General features: G+C 61.0%; 2 protein-coding genes across 4 annotated transcripts in view; one reads left to right on the top strand and one right to left on the bottom strand.

Moving 5' to 3' along the window:
- PC (pyruvate carboxylase) overlaps window positions 1-15,914 on the bottom strand; it is a 197,917-nt gene that overhangs the window by 11,348 nt on the left and 170,655 nt on the right. The window lies entirely within an intron of this gene.
- On the top strand, window positions 1,265-12,475 carry LRFN4 (leucine rich repeat and fibronectin type III domain containing 4). Its single transcript, XM_075005190.1, has 3 exons — window positions 1,265-2,126; window positions 6,480-7,878; window positions 10,978-12,475. Exons 1-3 carry the CDS (start codon window positions 2,060-2,062, stop codon window positions 11,678-11,680), a joined length of 2,169 nt encoding a protein of 722 aa, XP_074861291.1. The 5' UTR covers window positions 1,265-2,059; the 3' UTR covers window positions 11,681-12,475.

Below are 15,914 nucleotides of genomic sequence, written 5' to 3'. Positions count from 1 at the left end.
AGAGCTGGGATGGCGCTCAGGAGTCCTGGCTCCCAGCCCCCCAGTCCAGCCCAGAGAGGGGACCAGAACCCCGAATCCTAGAAGCTCTACAGCTCTAACCAGTAGACACCACTCCTGTCCCTTTGAACAATGGCAGTTCTGCACGGAATGGGGCAGGGGATGTCCCCTCACCTAACCCAGAACCATCTCCTCACCTCAGTGAACATCTGTTCAGCATCTGGCAGGGAGGCGGCAGCCGTGGAGCTCCTGCTGGTGCGATGCTGACAGCGGGGCTGGGTGAGCACCTTCCCCTCCCCAGCTGTGCCAGTGCTCCCCCGGACCCCCAGCCCAATCCCCCACTTCTGAACTCCGAGGTCTGCAGGGGGCAGCCGTGAAGTTTGTCCAAAGCTCCCTTCCTGGTTTCTGCAGCTCAACAACTCCAGCCTTAGCTGTGTGACTGACAGGCAAGTACGAACCCTGCGGGAAATCTCAGCTCCCTGGACTGGGCAGTGAGGGGGCTGCAAACAGCCGGGCACCGCAGGGTACTGGGAGGCGGCAGTGCGGTCTAGTGGAGGGCAGGCAGGAAGGCAAGGAAGCCAGAGGGCGGCTGCAAGAGGGGAGTAGGGTCTGGGAGCCCGGACTCCTGGGTTCTATTTGTGTGATTGGATCTGTGAGCCTGGTTCCTGGTCCCCGCTCTAACCATTAGACCCCACTCCCCCCTTGGACCAGGCTCCAGCCCCCTTATCCCCCCACCTGGCAAAAAGGCCCATGCACCACCCCCATCCAGCTGACAACCCCCCCCATAGATGGGGGCCTGCACCAGCTCCACCCCCCAGGGGGCTCACGCACCAGCCAGCCCCCGCCTACTCTGATGGGGACGGACTACGCCCCGCCCCCAGCCTTCCCCCCCTCCCCCACAGCTGCCGATTCCCCGCCCCCCGGGGTGCAGGGGGACCACGCACGACACCCCCCGCCCGCCGGGAAGGGCAGAGCCGGCGCCGCGCGTGGGGTGGGGTGGGGAGCTCAGGCGTCTGGCTCCGCGCAGCTCTCCCATCCCCCACCCCGCGGCACAGCTCCGGCGCCAGGAAGCGGCGGGGGGAGCCGAGGCCCCTCAATCCCCAGCGGACCCGAGCGCCCCAGAATCGGCGCCCAGGCTGCGGAGAGGGGCTGGGGCCGCGTGTGTGTGTGTGTGGGGGGGCGGATAGAACCCAGGAATCCGGGAGACAGAGCGGGGGCGGGGGGGGGCTGCGTCGTCTCCCGCCTGGCTCGAGCTATGAAGGGATCGCGCCCCGGAATGCTACAGCGGATGGGACCCAGGCGTCCGGGAGCCTGCGTGCCCCCTGCCTGGAGATGTCAGCGGACCATAGGCACCGGGACCCCCCGTGGCTAGAACCCGTGTCCGGAGAGCAGGGCTGGCGGCGACCCCCACCCCGGATGTATAACTTGATTAGTCAACGCGGACTGCACCCCACCGCGGGCGGACAGAACCCAGGCGTCCGGCCACCCCGCGGGGCCGCCCAGAGAGACTCTCCCCCGCCCCGGATACCGGATTGAACACGGATCGCAGCCCTCCCCTCGCCGGGGGTCCAGAACCCAGGCGTCCGGGAGCGGCGGAGTGCGCGTGGAGGGGGGAACAGGCGCATGTAGCCCCCTGCCTGGAGCTACACGGGGAGCGGACGACACGGACTGCGGAACCCAGGCGTCCGGGGGTGCAGACGGGGGCCCCGGGGTGTACGTGCCCCCCCCCACCGGCTCTATACCCGCATTGGACCGCCCCGCTTGCCCCCCGCCGGCGGGAGAACCCAGGCGTCCGGCGATGGGGGCGGGGGGCCTCGCTGCTGCTGCTGCTGCTGCAGGGGGCCGCTAGCCGCGGAGGGCGCCCGGATCGCGCCGCACACGCACGCGGCTCCCCGTTCATGCCCCCGCCAGCCCGGCACAAGTTGAGCCGCGCCGCAGCCCGCAGGGGCCGCCGCGGGAGAGCGGGGCCGGGGGCGGCGGGGATGGGAGGCCCCTCCGGCCGGGACGGCCCCGGGCCCCGGGCCTGAGCAGCCGGCAAGGGCGCGCGGAGGCGGCGCGGGGGATGAGCCGGGCCGCGGGTGGGGGCCCGGCGCCGGGAGACGAGGCCCCCCCTGGAGGCAGAGCGCCAGGTAACGCTTCGGCCGCTGCGCAGGGGACGGAGAGGGGCGGGGGTCTGAGTCCGAGCTGGGGGGGCTGAAGCGGGGCTGCAGCTGGGGGGTGGGACCAGGAGTGAAGCTAAAAGGCCTGGAGGGATGAGGGGCTGGGCGGGAGGAAGCTGGAGGGGCAACATCAGAGCCGGAGGGAGGGGAGCCTGGGGGTCTGCAGGGGGTCCCCCCCAGGGACCGAGGCCGGGCCTGGCCTGGCTTGGGTGGCGGGGAAGCTAGACGCGCTGGAGGGGGCCGGGGCTGGCTTGGGGCGGGGGAGCTCGGCAGGGGCTGGAGGGAGCAGGGCCTAACCTGGGGGGCAGGGAAGTTCGGTGGGTGCTGGAGGGAGCCGGGGCTGGCTTGGGGCGGGGGGGGGGGTCGGCAGGGGCTGGAGGGCTGAACGTGTCTATTAACTCTCAAAACACTGGTTGAAGGACACCAGAGTGGCATGGTGGGGGAGGGGAGGGATAGCCAAGATCCACTCCCAGCCTTAGCCCGGTCAGCAGGGGACATCTGACCCCTGCCTGGCCGAGGACAGGCCCTGGGGGTGGGCTGGTTACAGGAGCGGAAGTTTGCTTTATTTGGGGGGGGGGACGTGTGACCTGCCACCCCCCACCCTGTTGCCACAGGTCCCATCCCAGTCACAGGCTCCTGTGGACAGGGGCAGTTTGTCATAGTGATCCCAACCTTTTGCACAAGGACATCCCACCCACAGCAAAGCTGGGCACAGCTCCTTTCACCCCCAACAGGGGGAGTCCTGCTGTCCAGGCTGGTGCAGCGGGGTGGGGGTCTGGGGGAGGCGTGGATAGACACTCCGCTCCTCCCAGCCGTGTGCACACACACAATTGTGCCCCCATGCACAAGCACACCCAGGCAAGTGTGCATTCCGAAGCGTGCACCCAGGCAGAGCCCTGAGCACACACTGAACTTCAGCCCCTCCATGCTTGCAGGACCCCCCTTAAAATAAATAGGCACAGACAGAGCATCTCTTCCTAGCTCCCTTCCTGCCCACAACTCAAACTCACTAGCTCCCACTCCTGCCCCAGTGCAGGGTCCCAGGCCCTTACACTCTAACCCAGGAGACACTAGTCTCTTCCGCAGACCCAGGAATAGCACCCAGGAGTCCTGGTTGCCAGCCCCCACTGCTCTAACCCACTACACTCAATCTGAAAGCCTGCTCCTATGGGTATATTCTCCTGCCCATGCCTCCAGCTGATCTCTGAGCCCTCTGACCTGGTCCCCACCTCTTATGCTTTCACCTGTTCTCCCTGACCTTATGTAAAACCAGAAAAGAAAGTGACAACTGTGCCTTCCTTTGGAAGGGCCATGAGGGATCTGGGCCAAACAGAACCCAGGAGTTCTGACTCCCAGACCCCCGCCTGTCCCTCTCCCCCCCCACTTTAATCCATTAGAAGCCACTTTCCTGTGGGAGCAGGTAATCGTGGCTGGAGCAAAATCAGGCTAGGCTCTGGGATACATGGGTTCTGTTCCCATCTGGCCTTGAGCAAGTCCCATTGTGGCTCTGTGCCTCAGTTTCCCCACAGCCAAGTGGAGGAGAGAGATTCTCACTCCTGTTCTGGGAATTACTTAGGGAGCTGCAGGCCCGGCAAACTCTGGATTGACACCTGTGTGGCTGTGACCACTGTTCTGACACCAGTACTTCCCTTCACAGAGGTGTCTCTCAGACATACTGGCAGGTCTCTTCTGCTGCAGATTCCCCCCCAAATCCAGTGCAGCCATTGCCAGAAATCTCTTCCCTCCCTTCCTTCAAATGCACTGGAAACAGGGTTATGCACATGATTATCCAGCCCTTTCCCCCTGCAGCCTCTGTGATCCAAACCCAGCCAGGCCCACAGGCAAGAGCGGAAATGGATTAGAAATGATACTGACCAGATCCTTTCATTTCTCCATCTGAGTGAAATGGAGGATGCCAGGAGTCCTCCTGACACCCAGCCGCCTGTTCTTAGGCCGGGTCTACAGTAGGTCAAAAAGTTGATCTCAGATACCCCATTCCAGCTACAAAAATTGGCGCATCCTAGATTGATTTTCCTGGCTGTTTGTACAGAGGGAGAGCAAGGGGAGAAACTCTCCCATTGACCTCCCTTACGCCTGGCATCAATGAGAAGCCCCAAGGCCACAGGATGGTTTAATTTAGTGCATCCCCACTAGGCAAACTAAATCAAGCTGGAGAGGGAACCCAGGAATCCTGACTCCAGGCCCCTTCTTTGCCAGTATCTGGGGTAGGAACCCCGCTTTTGTTGATTTGAGGGATCTGTTTCAGGGCATGTGCAGGGCAGGGTGTGTGTGTTTGTTTGTAATTGGCAGCAAGTGAGGGGGTAGGAAGGAAATGCAAGGAAAGGAGGAAGGGAAAAATGGCCAGTTCTGTTTCACTGGGTGGCTCTCTAGAACCCTGGCGTGATCCCTCTAGAAAGACAAGATGGGTGAGAGAACCTCTTTTATTGGCTCAGGCTCTGCTGGGGAGACAGACATACGTTTGAGCTACATAAAGCTCTTCTTTGTGTCCCCCAAAGGCAGCTCTGCGATTGTTCTTCCTGCACAAGGCTGCACCCCAACCCCTTAGCCACAGCTAACCAAGCACCGGGAACATCCCTCCATCCATGCACCAGGGCCCTGGAGACCGATGATCCTGCCAGACCTCCTCACTCAGCAGGTGCCCATGTCACTGGCATCATCGGCCAGAGCATCCTGAATGCTGGTGCTTATTAAATCAGTAACTTCCCTGAGCACACCCAGGGTTTGTTGTCTGGGACAGGGAACAGTGTCCCCCAATCTGCTGTACCCCACTCCTCTGCCCCTCCCAAAGCCAGGCTAGATCCCAAGAGTCCTGGCTCCCAGCCCCCAATCTAGCCACTGTACCTAGGGTGTAAGCTCTTTGGCCTGTGCTCAAGCAGGACTCCTGGGTTCTATGCCCAGCCTTGGGAGCAGAGCAGTGTCTGCCTAGAGGAGAATGTTGGATCCTGGCTCCCTTCAGGAGCTGTATCTATGTCTGCTGGCCGGAAAGCCACATCACTCCCCTCAGCCCTCCCTGTTCTTCACCGCCCCCCCCCCCCGCTGCCTGGCTGCTGGTGGGGACAGCTAATGCAGCAGCCTGTCCAGTCTAACCCTCCTGCGAGGAGGATGCTGGGCCCTGGGATGGATGTAGGAACCTGGTAGTTCTTTAAACATCAGTGGCTGAGCTATCGACCTGCCTGGTCCTGGTGGCGTGGGGGGAGGCAGGATTATGGAGGGGGAAGGTGAGCCGCAGAGGGAACACAGGCCAGGGGGGCTGGAGGGGGAAGCCTGTCAGCAAGGGGAGGAGGTGGTGTGGGGAGTGAACTTGCGGGGGGGTGCGCCTCGGAATGGGGACGGGACGTGGGAACCCTGCGTGCAAGGCAAGACTGGGAGCACCGGAAAATCAATCCAGGCTCTTTACTGTGACAGAGTCAGTGCTCCTCATGAGCCCCCCGCTCCCAGGTCTGGCCCTGCTCCCCCTGCTCCGTGGCACCCAACCTCACAGCCCGCCGAGTGCAGACAATCCAACCACAAGGCGCTATAGGCTCGAAGCACTCCCCCCGGCCCAGCTCCTGGAGTCACAGGAACATGCTGGGACAGAGGCTTCCACTTCTCACCCTCGTGGCTGGGGAGCAAAGTCAGAAAACAGAGCCCACGATTGGCCGAACCAGCTGCGCCTGCCTGAGTCTGCAGGTAGCTTGTGCCGAGGCTCCAGGACAGGAGCTCTGCCTGGCACCTCACCGGGGCGTTTCCTTCCCTGCTCGCTGCGCAGGGGCCCCGTCAGTCCCACCCACCGCAAGTGGAGACCTCAGTTATGGGTGGGCTGCTGGCAACTTGTCCTTGCTGTGCAGCTGGCACTACGCGTGGGACTGGGGTGCAGCCACCGTTAGGCAGAGGAACTACAGGGCAGGGCTGGGGGCTACAGGGGTGGGATGGGGCTGCAGTGCAGAAGGACCACCGTGCGGGGAGAGGCGCTGGTGCAAAGGCAGGGTTCTGGCGTCAGAGGGCTGGGCTGCGATACATGGAGCAGGATTATGGTACAGGGGATACAGCCACGGTGACGGGGGGGTGGCGATGGCGCTACAGCAGAGGGGTGTCGTCGTGGTGTGGCAGGCAGAGTGCTGCCCTGGGGTGGAGCCACAAGGCAGTGTTGCGGCTGTGGTATGGCATGGAGTTGGGTCTCCAGTGCATGTGTGTGGCCCTGGGGTGGAGGTGGGGCTTCACCACAGGGGCGTGGCCATGGACTGTGGGAATGGCCCCAAGCCCCAGCTTTTGGCTGCCCCTTGCTCATTCCATTCTCTGACCTGTCTCTTCTCTCCTTCCTAGGCACTGCTCAGCCGCCAACCATGGCTTGCCTGCTGCTGGTGCTGCTGTTGATGGCAGGGACCCTGGTGTCCTGGGCTACCTCCTGCCCCTTCCACTGTGTGTGCCAGAACCTCTCCGAGTCGTTGAGTACCCTGTGCGCCAACAAGGGCCTGCTCTTCATCCCAGCCAACATCGACCGGCGCACGGTGGAGCTGCGCCTGGCCGACAACTACATCCGTGTGCTGGAGCCCCACGACTTCCTCAACATGAGCGGCCTGGTGGACTTGACCCTCTCCCGCAACACCATCGACAGCATCCGGCCCTTCGCCTTCGGTGACCTGGAGAGCCTGCGCTCCCTGCACCTGGACGGCAACCGGCTGATGGAGATCGGCGAGGAGGCCCTGCGTGGGATGCTCAACCTGCAGCACCTCATCCTCAACAACAACCAGCTGGTGAGCATCTCGGCTGCTGCCTTTGATGACTTCCTGCTGACGCTGGAGGACCTGGACCTGTCCTACAATAACCTGCGTCATGTCCCCTGGGAGGGCATCCGGGGCATGCTTTTCCTGCACACCCTCAACCTGGACCACAACCTCATCGACTCCATCATGGAAGGCACGTTCTCTGAGCTCTACAAGCTGTCCCGCTTGGACATGACCTCCAACCGCCTGTACACCCTGGCCCCAGACCCGCTCTTCGCTCGCTCCCAGACGGGAGTCATCAGCCCCACCCCCTATACTGCCACCATCGTGCTGAGCTTTGGGGGCAACCCCCTACACTGCAACTGTGAGCTGCTGTGGCTGCGGCGGCTGGCCCGGGAGGACGACATGGAGACTTGTGCCTCGCCGGCCCATGTGGCCGGCCGCTACTTCTGGTCGGTGCCCGAGGAGGAGTTCATCTGCGAGCCGCCCCTCATCACCCGCCACACACACAAGCTGTGGGTGCTAGAGGGCCAGCGGGCCACCCTGAAGTGCCGTGCCATCGGGGACCCCGAGCCAGTGATCCACTGGGTGTCACCGGATGACAAGATCATCTCCAATTCCTCTCGGACAATCTCCTTCCGCAACGGCACCTTGGACGTGCTGGTCACCACCGTCCGGGATGACGGCCCCTACACCTGCATCGCCATCAATGCAGCGGGCGAGTCCACAGCCCTCGTAGACCTCAAGATTATCCCTTTGCCCCATCGGGGCAACGGGAGCAGCAACACGGTGCCGCACCATGACCCCGGCTCCTCTGACATTGCCACCAAGACAGCGGCCAACACCACCGACTTGGGGGCGGGCGAGAGGAGCGTGGAGGTGTCTGAGGTGACGGCCGACTCAGCCTTGGTGCGCTGGGCTGTCGACAGGTCGGCCCACGCCGCCTGGATGTACCAGATCCAGTACAACTGCACCGTGGACGACGGCCTGATCTACCGGTAGGGGTCGTGGCAGCCCGGGTGAGAGGGAGGGAGCCGGGGAGCACAGAAGCCACTGCATAGGAGGCTTTGGGAAGAGAGACCAGCCTTGGTTATCCCCCATCCCCGGTCCAGGCCACTTGAGTAGGAGTGTGTGGCTGCCCTGCACTGCATTATGGGTATTCTGCAGTGTTGGGGGCCTGGCTGGAACAAAGAGCATTGTGGGTACGCCTGTGAGAAGCCCTGGGCTTGTCGCACTAAATGGGGGGAACAGAGAGAGGCCTTTGCTGGGAATTAGTCAGGCAGCTGTTGGCACCCGCAGCTGCCAGTGCCCCAGTGGTGCCGGAACACTTCCAGTAGCGGGGTGCTCACGTCAGCCCCATTGCCCTGCCTGTGCCCCGCTGCTCCACCCCAGCGCAGGTGCCAGGAGCGCAGCCCTGTCTCTGGGAGCGGGGAGCTGGACAGGGGCTGGAACCACAGCTGGGAGCAGGCACAGGGCCAGCAGCGGAGCTGCAGCCATGGGCTGGTGCCTGGGATCACAGTAACACAGCCACGGCTGCAGGCATGGGCCCAGGGCCTGGGAACGGCGCACAGGGCTGGTGCCCCAGGAGCGGAGCTTTAGGTCTTGGGCCAGTAGCTGGGACCCAAGTCTCGGGCACACAGCTGGGGAGTGGGATCCAGTGCACAGAGCCCCAGTTGAGGGGTGCTGAGTATGGGGCTGTGAATTAGGCGCTCAGCACAGGGCCAGGAACTTGTTCCTGGGCACAGAGCCCCAGGCAGGGAGCCAGCAGCCAGGGCGTGGGGCCAGCACCTGAGTCCCAAGCCAGGGAGTCAAGTCCCAGGACTGAGGCCAACGGCCAAGTCCTGTCTGAAAGTGAGGGTGCTGCCAGGCCCCGAGGTCCTGCCTGGGTTCCGAGCGCTGTGTCCCAGCCCAGAGGCGGCTGCCCGGGACCCCTGTACAAAGCAGTGGAATTGTTGGTAACGTGCCAGGCAATATTGACCTCCCATTGCCCAGCAGGTTTTGTCATTTGGCGCCGGTCGGGTCCCGAGGGTGCCAGGCTAGAGGGGTTCAACTTGTTTTCATGCTAGAGATGTGAGGGGTGCGGGCAGAGAAAGGCAGCAATGCCTAGAGGTGAGGCCAAATGTAAGGAATCTGGTTGCAGAACGCCTGGATTTTATCCCCAGGCCTGGCAGGGGAGGATGGGCTAGTGGTTAGGGCAGTGAGCAGGCAGCGAGAACTCTTGGGTTCTGCCACAGCACCCCTGTCAGTTTTCCATTCATCACCTAGTTAGACAGTAACCCCTTCCCTATGCTACATGGAGAAGTGACTCGGCCGAGGCCTGGAAGCCCCTGGGGGGAGAGGCGGCTTTGGAGGGCAGAGGGTTCCCCAACCCAGCCAACAAAGGCAGAGTGGTTTGAGCATTGGCCTGCTAAACCCAGGGTTGTGAGGTCAATCCTTGAGGAGGCCATTTAGGGATTGGGGCAAATAGATGCTAGGGATGGTGCTGAGCCCTGCCAAGAGGGCAGGGGCTGGACTAGATGACCTCCCAAGGTCCCTTCCAGTTCTAGCAGATGTGTATCTCCAATTAAAACCTGGTGGCTGGCAGCTGAAGCTGGACAAACAGGAGCTAGAAATGAGGCCGCATCTGTAAGGAGGAGAGGGGGTTAACGACTGGAACAGCTGACTCAGGGTCTGATGAATTCCTCAGACCTTTACAGCTCTTCAAAATCGAGGTGGCCTCTAGGACCCAGAGGCAGCGTGGCCTGTTGGTAACAGAGCTGGAGGGGGACTCAGAACTTCTGTCCTGTATTCTTGGCTTGGCCACTGGTTGACCCTGTCCAATGACTCCCTTCCTGCCTCAGTTTCCCCATCCGTAAAATGGACGCAGGCTCCTGCCAGCCTTTGTAAAGTGTTCAAGCTAGGTCAGAACGAGGTGTTCTGGAGGGCCTAGCTTGAAACACCAGAAGGGCCTGAGCATGGCTGCTGGGTACTCAGCAGGGTTTGGAAACCCAGCCCTTTTTGTGGGCGGGTCTCGGTGTGCACCCTCCAGATGACAAGTCGCTTGAGGTGCTGTCGAAGCTGCTTGGGCGAGGACCCCTGAGGCCTTCACTTGGCCGGAAATGACAGGGCAGGAGAAAGGGTTGAAAACGAATCAGTCACAGGATGACTGTGAGCTTCCGTGAACCCCAAGCTGGATCAGGCGAGGGGGGCAGTCGAGAGAGAGGGAAGCCATGACACCACTGGTGAGGCACGAGGGAGACCTCAGTGGGAACCTTGTGTGAAGAGCAGCTCGTCCGTGTGCTAGAAAGGTGAACCAACCTGGCCCAATGCAGAGCAGGACCTCCAGGTGAACCGGGGACTGGAGAGCCCATCTCATGAGAGGTGCCAGGGCCATCCAGGCCTGGTTAGCCAAATGGATGAGTGGGGATCCGGCTGTTCTCTCCAACTACCCCACAGGGGTTAAGCCCAGGGAGGAAGAGTTACTGGAGCTAAAGGACAGTAGTGCCGCAAGAACAGACGGGGACAAAGTGGCTGGGACTCAGCTGAGACTGGAGGTGAAAAGGTTTGTGCCCAGCAGGAGGAGGCACGTCTGGAGCAGCCCCTGGGGTGGCGCAGGAGGAGGTGGTGGGGGGACACCTCAGCTAGCTTGAAGATGGAGCTGGATGTGTTTCTGACTGGGATCCTAGAAGGGGTTGGGTTGGCTGGAGAAGCGGCGCCATAAGGCGACCTGCCGTCCCGACTGGGGCGGCACAAGCCCGTATTTCGGGCGCCGGAAAGGTGTCCCGACTGACTTTTTAAAAGGGGCGAATCTTCCCTGCGCCTTTGGGAAGATGGGGAAGCAGCAGCAGCTGCTGCCTCCTTCCCGGCTCCCCAAGGCACAGCGAAGCTGGGGGAGCACTGGCACTGCCGCCCGCTTCCTGGCTCCCCGCACATCGGTGGAGCCCCTCCTATCTCCCCGCTCCCTATTTGGGACAGGGAGATACGGCTGCCCTGCAGAGACAGGACTCAGGGATTCTGCTGGCACCTGCCCGGCCTGGGCCCTACGGGCAGCAGGAGTAGGGCTGGCTGGGGAGCGCTCACAGAATCCCCTTCCGCTCCCTAAATTCTCTCTCTTTCAGGATCATCCCAGCCGGCAGCCACCACTTCGTGCTGAAGCACCTGGTGGCAGGCGTGGAGTACAACCTGTGCGTCCTGGCCATCTTCGACGACGCAGCCACCTCTCTGGCGGCCACCCGCCTGCTGGGCTGCGCCCAGTTCTCCACGCAGGACGCCTACCCGGACTGCCGCTCGCTCCACGCCCACTTCCTGGGGGGCACGCTGACCGTCATCGTGGGGGGCGTCATCGTGGCGACCCTGCTGGTTTTCACGGTGGTGGTGATGGTGAAGTACAAGTTCTGCGGCAGCGCCCACGCGGGCGTGCCCAAGGTCTCCAACACGTACTCCCAGACCAACGGCGGGCAGCCGGGGGTGCCCAACGGGATGCTGCCGCAGCCAGGGCGGGGAGTGAAGACGCAGCGCCGCAGGGCCAGGGGCAAGCCCGCCCGGCAGGAGGCACCGGAGCGCAGGACGGCAGAGGGGGTGGTGACGTGCCCGGGGGACCTGCCGGAGCTGGGGACCTCCAAGGCCAAGCGGAGCTGCTCGCTGGACATGGGGGCGATTTCCAGCAGCAACTGCTACAGCTATGCCAAGCGGCTGAGCATCATGTGGACCAAGCGCAGCCAGTCGGTGCATGGGATGCTGGCCAGCTGCGCCGCCGAGGGGGAGGGCAGGAGGGACGGGGCTTTGGCCGGTGCGGAGGAGCTGGAGGAGAGCGTGGTATGACCCAGGAGGGGAGCGCTCCGACCTGTCGCGCTGGAGAGGGGGCAGCTGAGCCCGGGAAGAGGCGACGCTTCCTTGGAGGTGGTGACCGCTGACTGGCCGTGGCGATGCGCGAGCCACACCAGTAACCACCTCTCTGAGCTGTGGACACTCGAGCCAACGTGTGACCCAGCGACGTCTGAGCCAACGTGGTGACCCCTGGCCTGAGCCCTCCAGGCCAGCCCAGCAGCACCTCCTCTAGTGCTGGCTTTTCCCCGGGAGCGTGTCCAGCTGGCCAGAGACACGACCCCACGTGGCTGAGGGCGGGGTTGGATTTTGCCATCGAACCTGGTTTGACTCTACCCCCAAGGCCGGGAATGGCTGGAGCCTTCTGGCGCTGTGTGCTGGTGCCCCCACCTTGAGGCACATGGTGTGAGAGCCACAGATTGGAAAATGGGGGCTGGGGAGACAGTCGGGGCTGGATCAGAGAAGGGAGCCTGGGACAGGCAATCAGGGCCAGATCAGAGAGTGGGGAGGCTTGGAGGGGGGGGCTGGTACTAGAACGGAGCTGGAGAGGGCTCCTTTACAGGGCATGGGCCCCAGATCAGAAGGGGTGGGGGGGCTGGACAAGGAAGGGGCCCTGGATTGGAGAGGAGCTGAGCTGGGCAGTGGGGTCTGGACTGGAAAAGGAACCCAGTGGGCCTTGTTGGAGACGGGCCTGGACAGAGGATGGGCCCTGGAGAGGAATAACAACCAGGTGGCAGAGGGTGCCCTGGAAGGGGCCTTGGTACTGGGCTGGGGCTGGGTGGGAAATCAGTACCAAGTATTTTATGTTTTTGTTTTAAAGATCATTTGCCTAAATAAATAAAGAAACCTGAGTCGGTGAGGAGGGTCTGAGCCCTGGCCAGAGATGGAGAGCCGCAGAGCCGCGTTCGGGAGCGGGGGCGCCGAGGGATCAGCAGCCCCTCTGCCCCTCCCCAGAGGCTGCTGCCCCAGCTCTGCCTGGAACGACCTGTAACTGCCGCGGCGCTGCTTTCCGAGCGTGCCGGGAGCCCGCTGCCCCGAGTGCGCGCGTGGGGGGGCTGTCATGGGTACCTGGCAAGGGCCTGTGATTGCGTGTGGCGGGAGCGGGGCTGTGGAGCACAGGATGGAAAGCTGCAGCATCCAGACCTTGACATTTCTACACAACGAGAATTACCACGGCAACGGCGGCCGCGCGCTGAAGAGCCGGTAGCCTCGTGAGTGAAAGACTGCCAGGGTGCCGCACAGCCAGGGCCGGCAGAGCGCGAGCGTCTCGCTGCAGAGCAGCCGCACCTGCCTCCCGAGAGTGATCACGAACCCCCGCCCCCTGCTCCGCTGTGAGGCAGGCCCCAAAGGTGCCCAGGCGGCTGTGGCCCTGCCCAAGCAATCGGCTCGGGCTCTTTGCAGACTCAGGCCGACAGCGCTTAAGAGTCGGGGCAGCTCCCCCTTCGGCAGCAATTGGCCCAGAATCTGGAGCCTTGGGGGTGGGCCTGGAGCCCCAGTGCCATTGCCCAGCGCGGGTGAGGGTCTGTGGAGTCAGTACAAGGGCCGGTGCCAGGGCCTGGCCTTCAGCTACTAGTATAACAATCCCTAGCTCTTGTCAGCTCTAGATCCCAAGCTGTTTACCGAAGAGGTCAGAATCATTATTCCCATTGCACAGGTGGGGAGACCGAGGCACAAAGCAGGAACGTGACGTGCTCAAGGTCACCTTGCAGGCTGGGAATAGAGCCAGGAATAGAACTCAGGTCTCCCGAGTCTCAGGCCAGTAGCCCAGCTAATAAGCAATGCTGTCATCATCAGCTCGCCAGCCCCACAGGCTGCAAAACTCATCAGGCTGAGAGAAAACAGGAGCTTGTCTTACAAAACGGGATGTTATTAAAAATCCATCCAGGCTCTGTTTACCTTCTTGGCTTCTCGTGGGAGACAGTTCCCCAGTTATTAGTGTTATGTCTGACCTAATATTTCAGGATGTAAATAAATAAGAAAGGAGTAAAGGATGCTGATCGGTAACGTGGCCCCTTGCAGAGAGGGAAATCTGCCAGCTGAAACCACTCAGGCAGCAATCAAAAACCACAGTCAATTTGCCATTGTGATCATGAGTCTGCTTTGGGGCCACTTCCTGCTTTGGTGCGCCTGATGATTTCTAGCTCTGTCCAGGGAGCTGGGTTTAATGTAGCTACCAGGGGCTATTTTACATCCTAGCTCTGTGCTAAATAAGCCTGCAAACTTCAAAGTCACATTGGTGGTGGGGCTGTAAACTTGGGACTCTGTGAGCAAACAGCCCCACCTTTGAACACCAGCCTCCACCCCAGCCCTTTGCCCTGCATGGTGATTATGAGGGTTATGCAACCTTGGCTGTGTCTACACTTGCATTTCTCTTTCAAAAGAGGCATGCAAATGAGGGAAATTCAGCATTCAAATGAAGTGCAGATTTACATATCAGGTGCCTTATTTGCATGTTCTCCTTTTGAAAGAGAAAAAGCGGTGTAGACGCAGCTTTTTTGAAACAAAATAGGAAGAAGGGTTCTTTTGAAGATGGGGTTTACTTTCAAAAGAGCTGCAGCTACAGTCTTATTTTTCTTTCAAAAGGAGAATATGCAAATGAGGCACCCGATATGTAAATCTGCACCTCATTTGCCTTCCTCTTTCAAGTGTAGACACTGCCCTTGTGTAGCAATTTCACAGTGTTTCAATAGCTGGTCATGTCATCAGCCAGCCCCTCACGCCATTTTCCCCAGCCTCAGTTTCCCCAATGTTCATTTCATCGCTTCCTCCACCCCTGCTGTGCACCCTGCAACACAGCCCCCCCCAGGGAGTTTCCATCCAGCCCATCAATGTCAGAGATTCACAGACAGTAAGGCCAGAGAGCACATCACACAGTTGTCCTGGCCTGGTGGCCTAGAACTTAGGTTTGACTAAAGCACCTTCCACTTGAAGGCATCAAGCTGGAGAACCCACCCGTCCCGGGATTTTGTTCCACCTGCACTGAGAAAAGCCCACCACCAGAGCTTTATTCCTCAGGAGAAGGTGTTTGGTTTTAGCCGCTATCCATTACCTCTTGTTTTGCTTCTGCCCACTGGATTCAAGAGCTCTGCACGTTCAGACACCATGATCAAGACACCTCTTGAGCTTCATGTCAAGACACTAAACCAGGGCCCAGCAACCTTCCAAGGCAGAGGGCTGAAATCGGACCTTTTGACCTCTACGTATGGTCCAAGTGCCAGTGATACTTTTTAAAGTCACTAATAGTCCCACTTACAATAGCTTTGTTAATAAAGAAATGAAGATGCAGCGCATTACTAGCTAGGTGGTGGTTGATTAGCTGGTCTGGTTGATCCACAGGTGACCTGGCTTTGAGCAAGGTCCTGGCTGCACGGGAGCAGCTCCTCACATGCCATAGAAAATCGGCTCGTGCCGTTCTGGGCAGCTGTACCGGGGGTTGCTGACCCCTGTGCTAAACAGACGTGAGCAGTGGCCAATGCGCCACGTTACACCCAGCTCATCATGGATGGCAATCTCCCACAGTGCCTGTGGTGTGGGAAGCCTCTTCCAACCAGACCGGGGTTCTGTAATACCCCCTTACGGCCCCTCAGATCTTTTGCCCACTGCAAAGGTGAGCGAGTGGGGGAAAGGATCTCTCATGCTCAGGGTGGGAAAACAACACCGTGCCCCAGAGTGGTGCTGCCAACCGCCGGCCAGCTGCAGCCAGGTCCACAGACACGCATTGTGTGTTCCTTCTCTTGGAAGAGGCCGCGCCTGCACTAGGGGGAATCTGCCAGGATCACCTCTTCTGCCTAGACATGGCCTCAGTCGGACTGTCAGACCTATTCCAGCCTTCAAATCATCTTTAGGGCTCTTCTCTGCAACCTCTCCAGTTGTTCAACACCTGCTCAAACACATGCCCCAGAAGTGGCCGCACCATCCCAGGCTGGGCCTCCACAGTGCCACATCCCCCTCTCTGCTCCTCCTCTGTCTTCTCAGCCAAGGGTTGAGCGGGGAGCTGAGTCAGCTGCTTAACCTGTCCAAGGCCTGACTCCTGCCCAGAGACCGTGTCTCCAGGCTCCAGTCCCCATTGGGCAGGCATAGCCTGCCTCCCATCCACGCGTGACCTTGCCTTTGGCAGCACAAAAACACAGTGGGTTTCAAATGGCCCCACAACCCTGGAGGACTCTCCTATCTGCAGCGTTATTTACTGGAGGGGGGACGCGCCACCTGCCAAGCCGATCGTCAGCAGTCT

This window comes from Carettochelys insculpta, chromosome 11, assembly GCF_033958435.1.
Source record: "Carettochelys insculpta isolate YL-2023 chromosome 11, ASM3395843v1, whole genome shotgun sequence".
NCBI classification, from domain to species: Eukaryota; Metazoa; Chordata; order Testudines; family Carettochelyidae; genus Carettochelys; species Carettochelys insculpta.
This window is presented reverse-complemented; position numbering and strand designations above follow the sequence as displayed.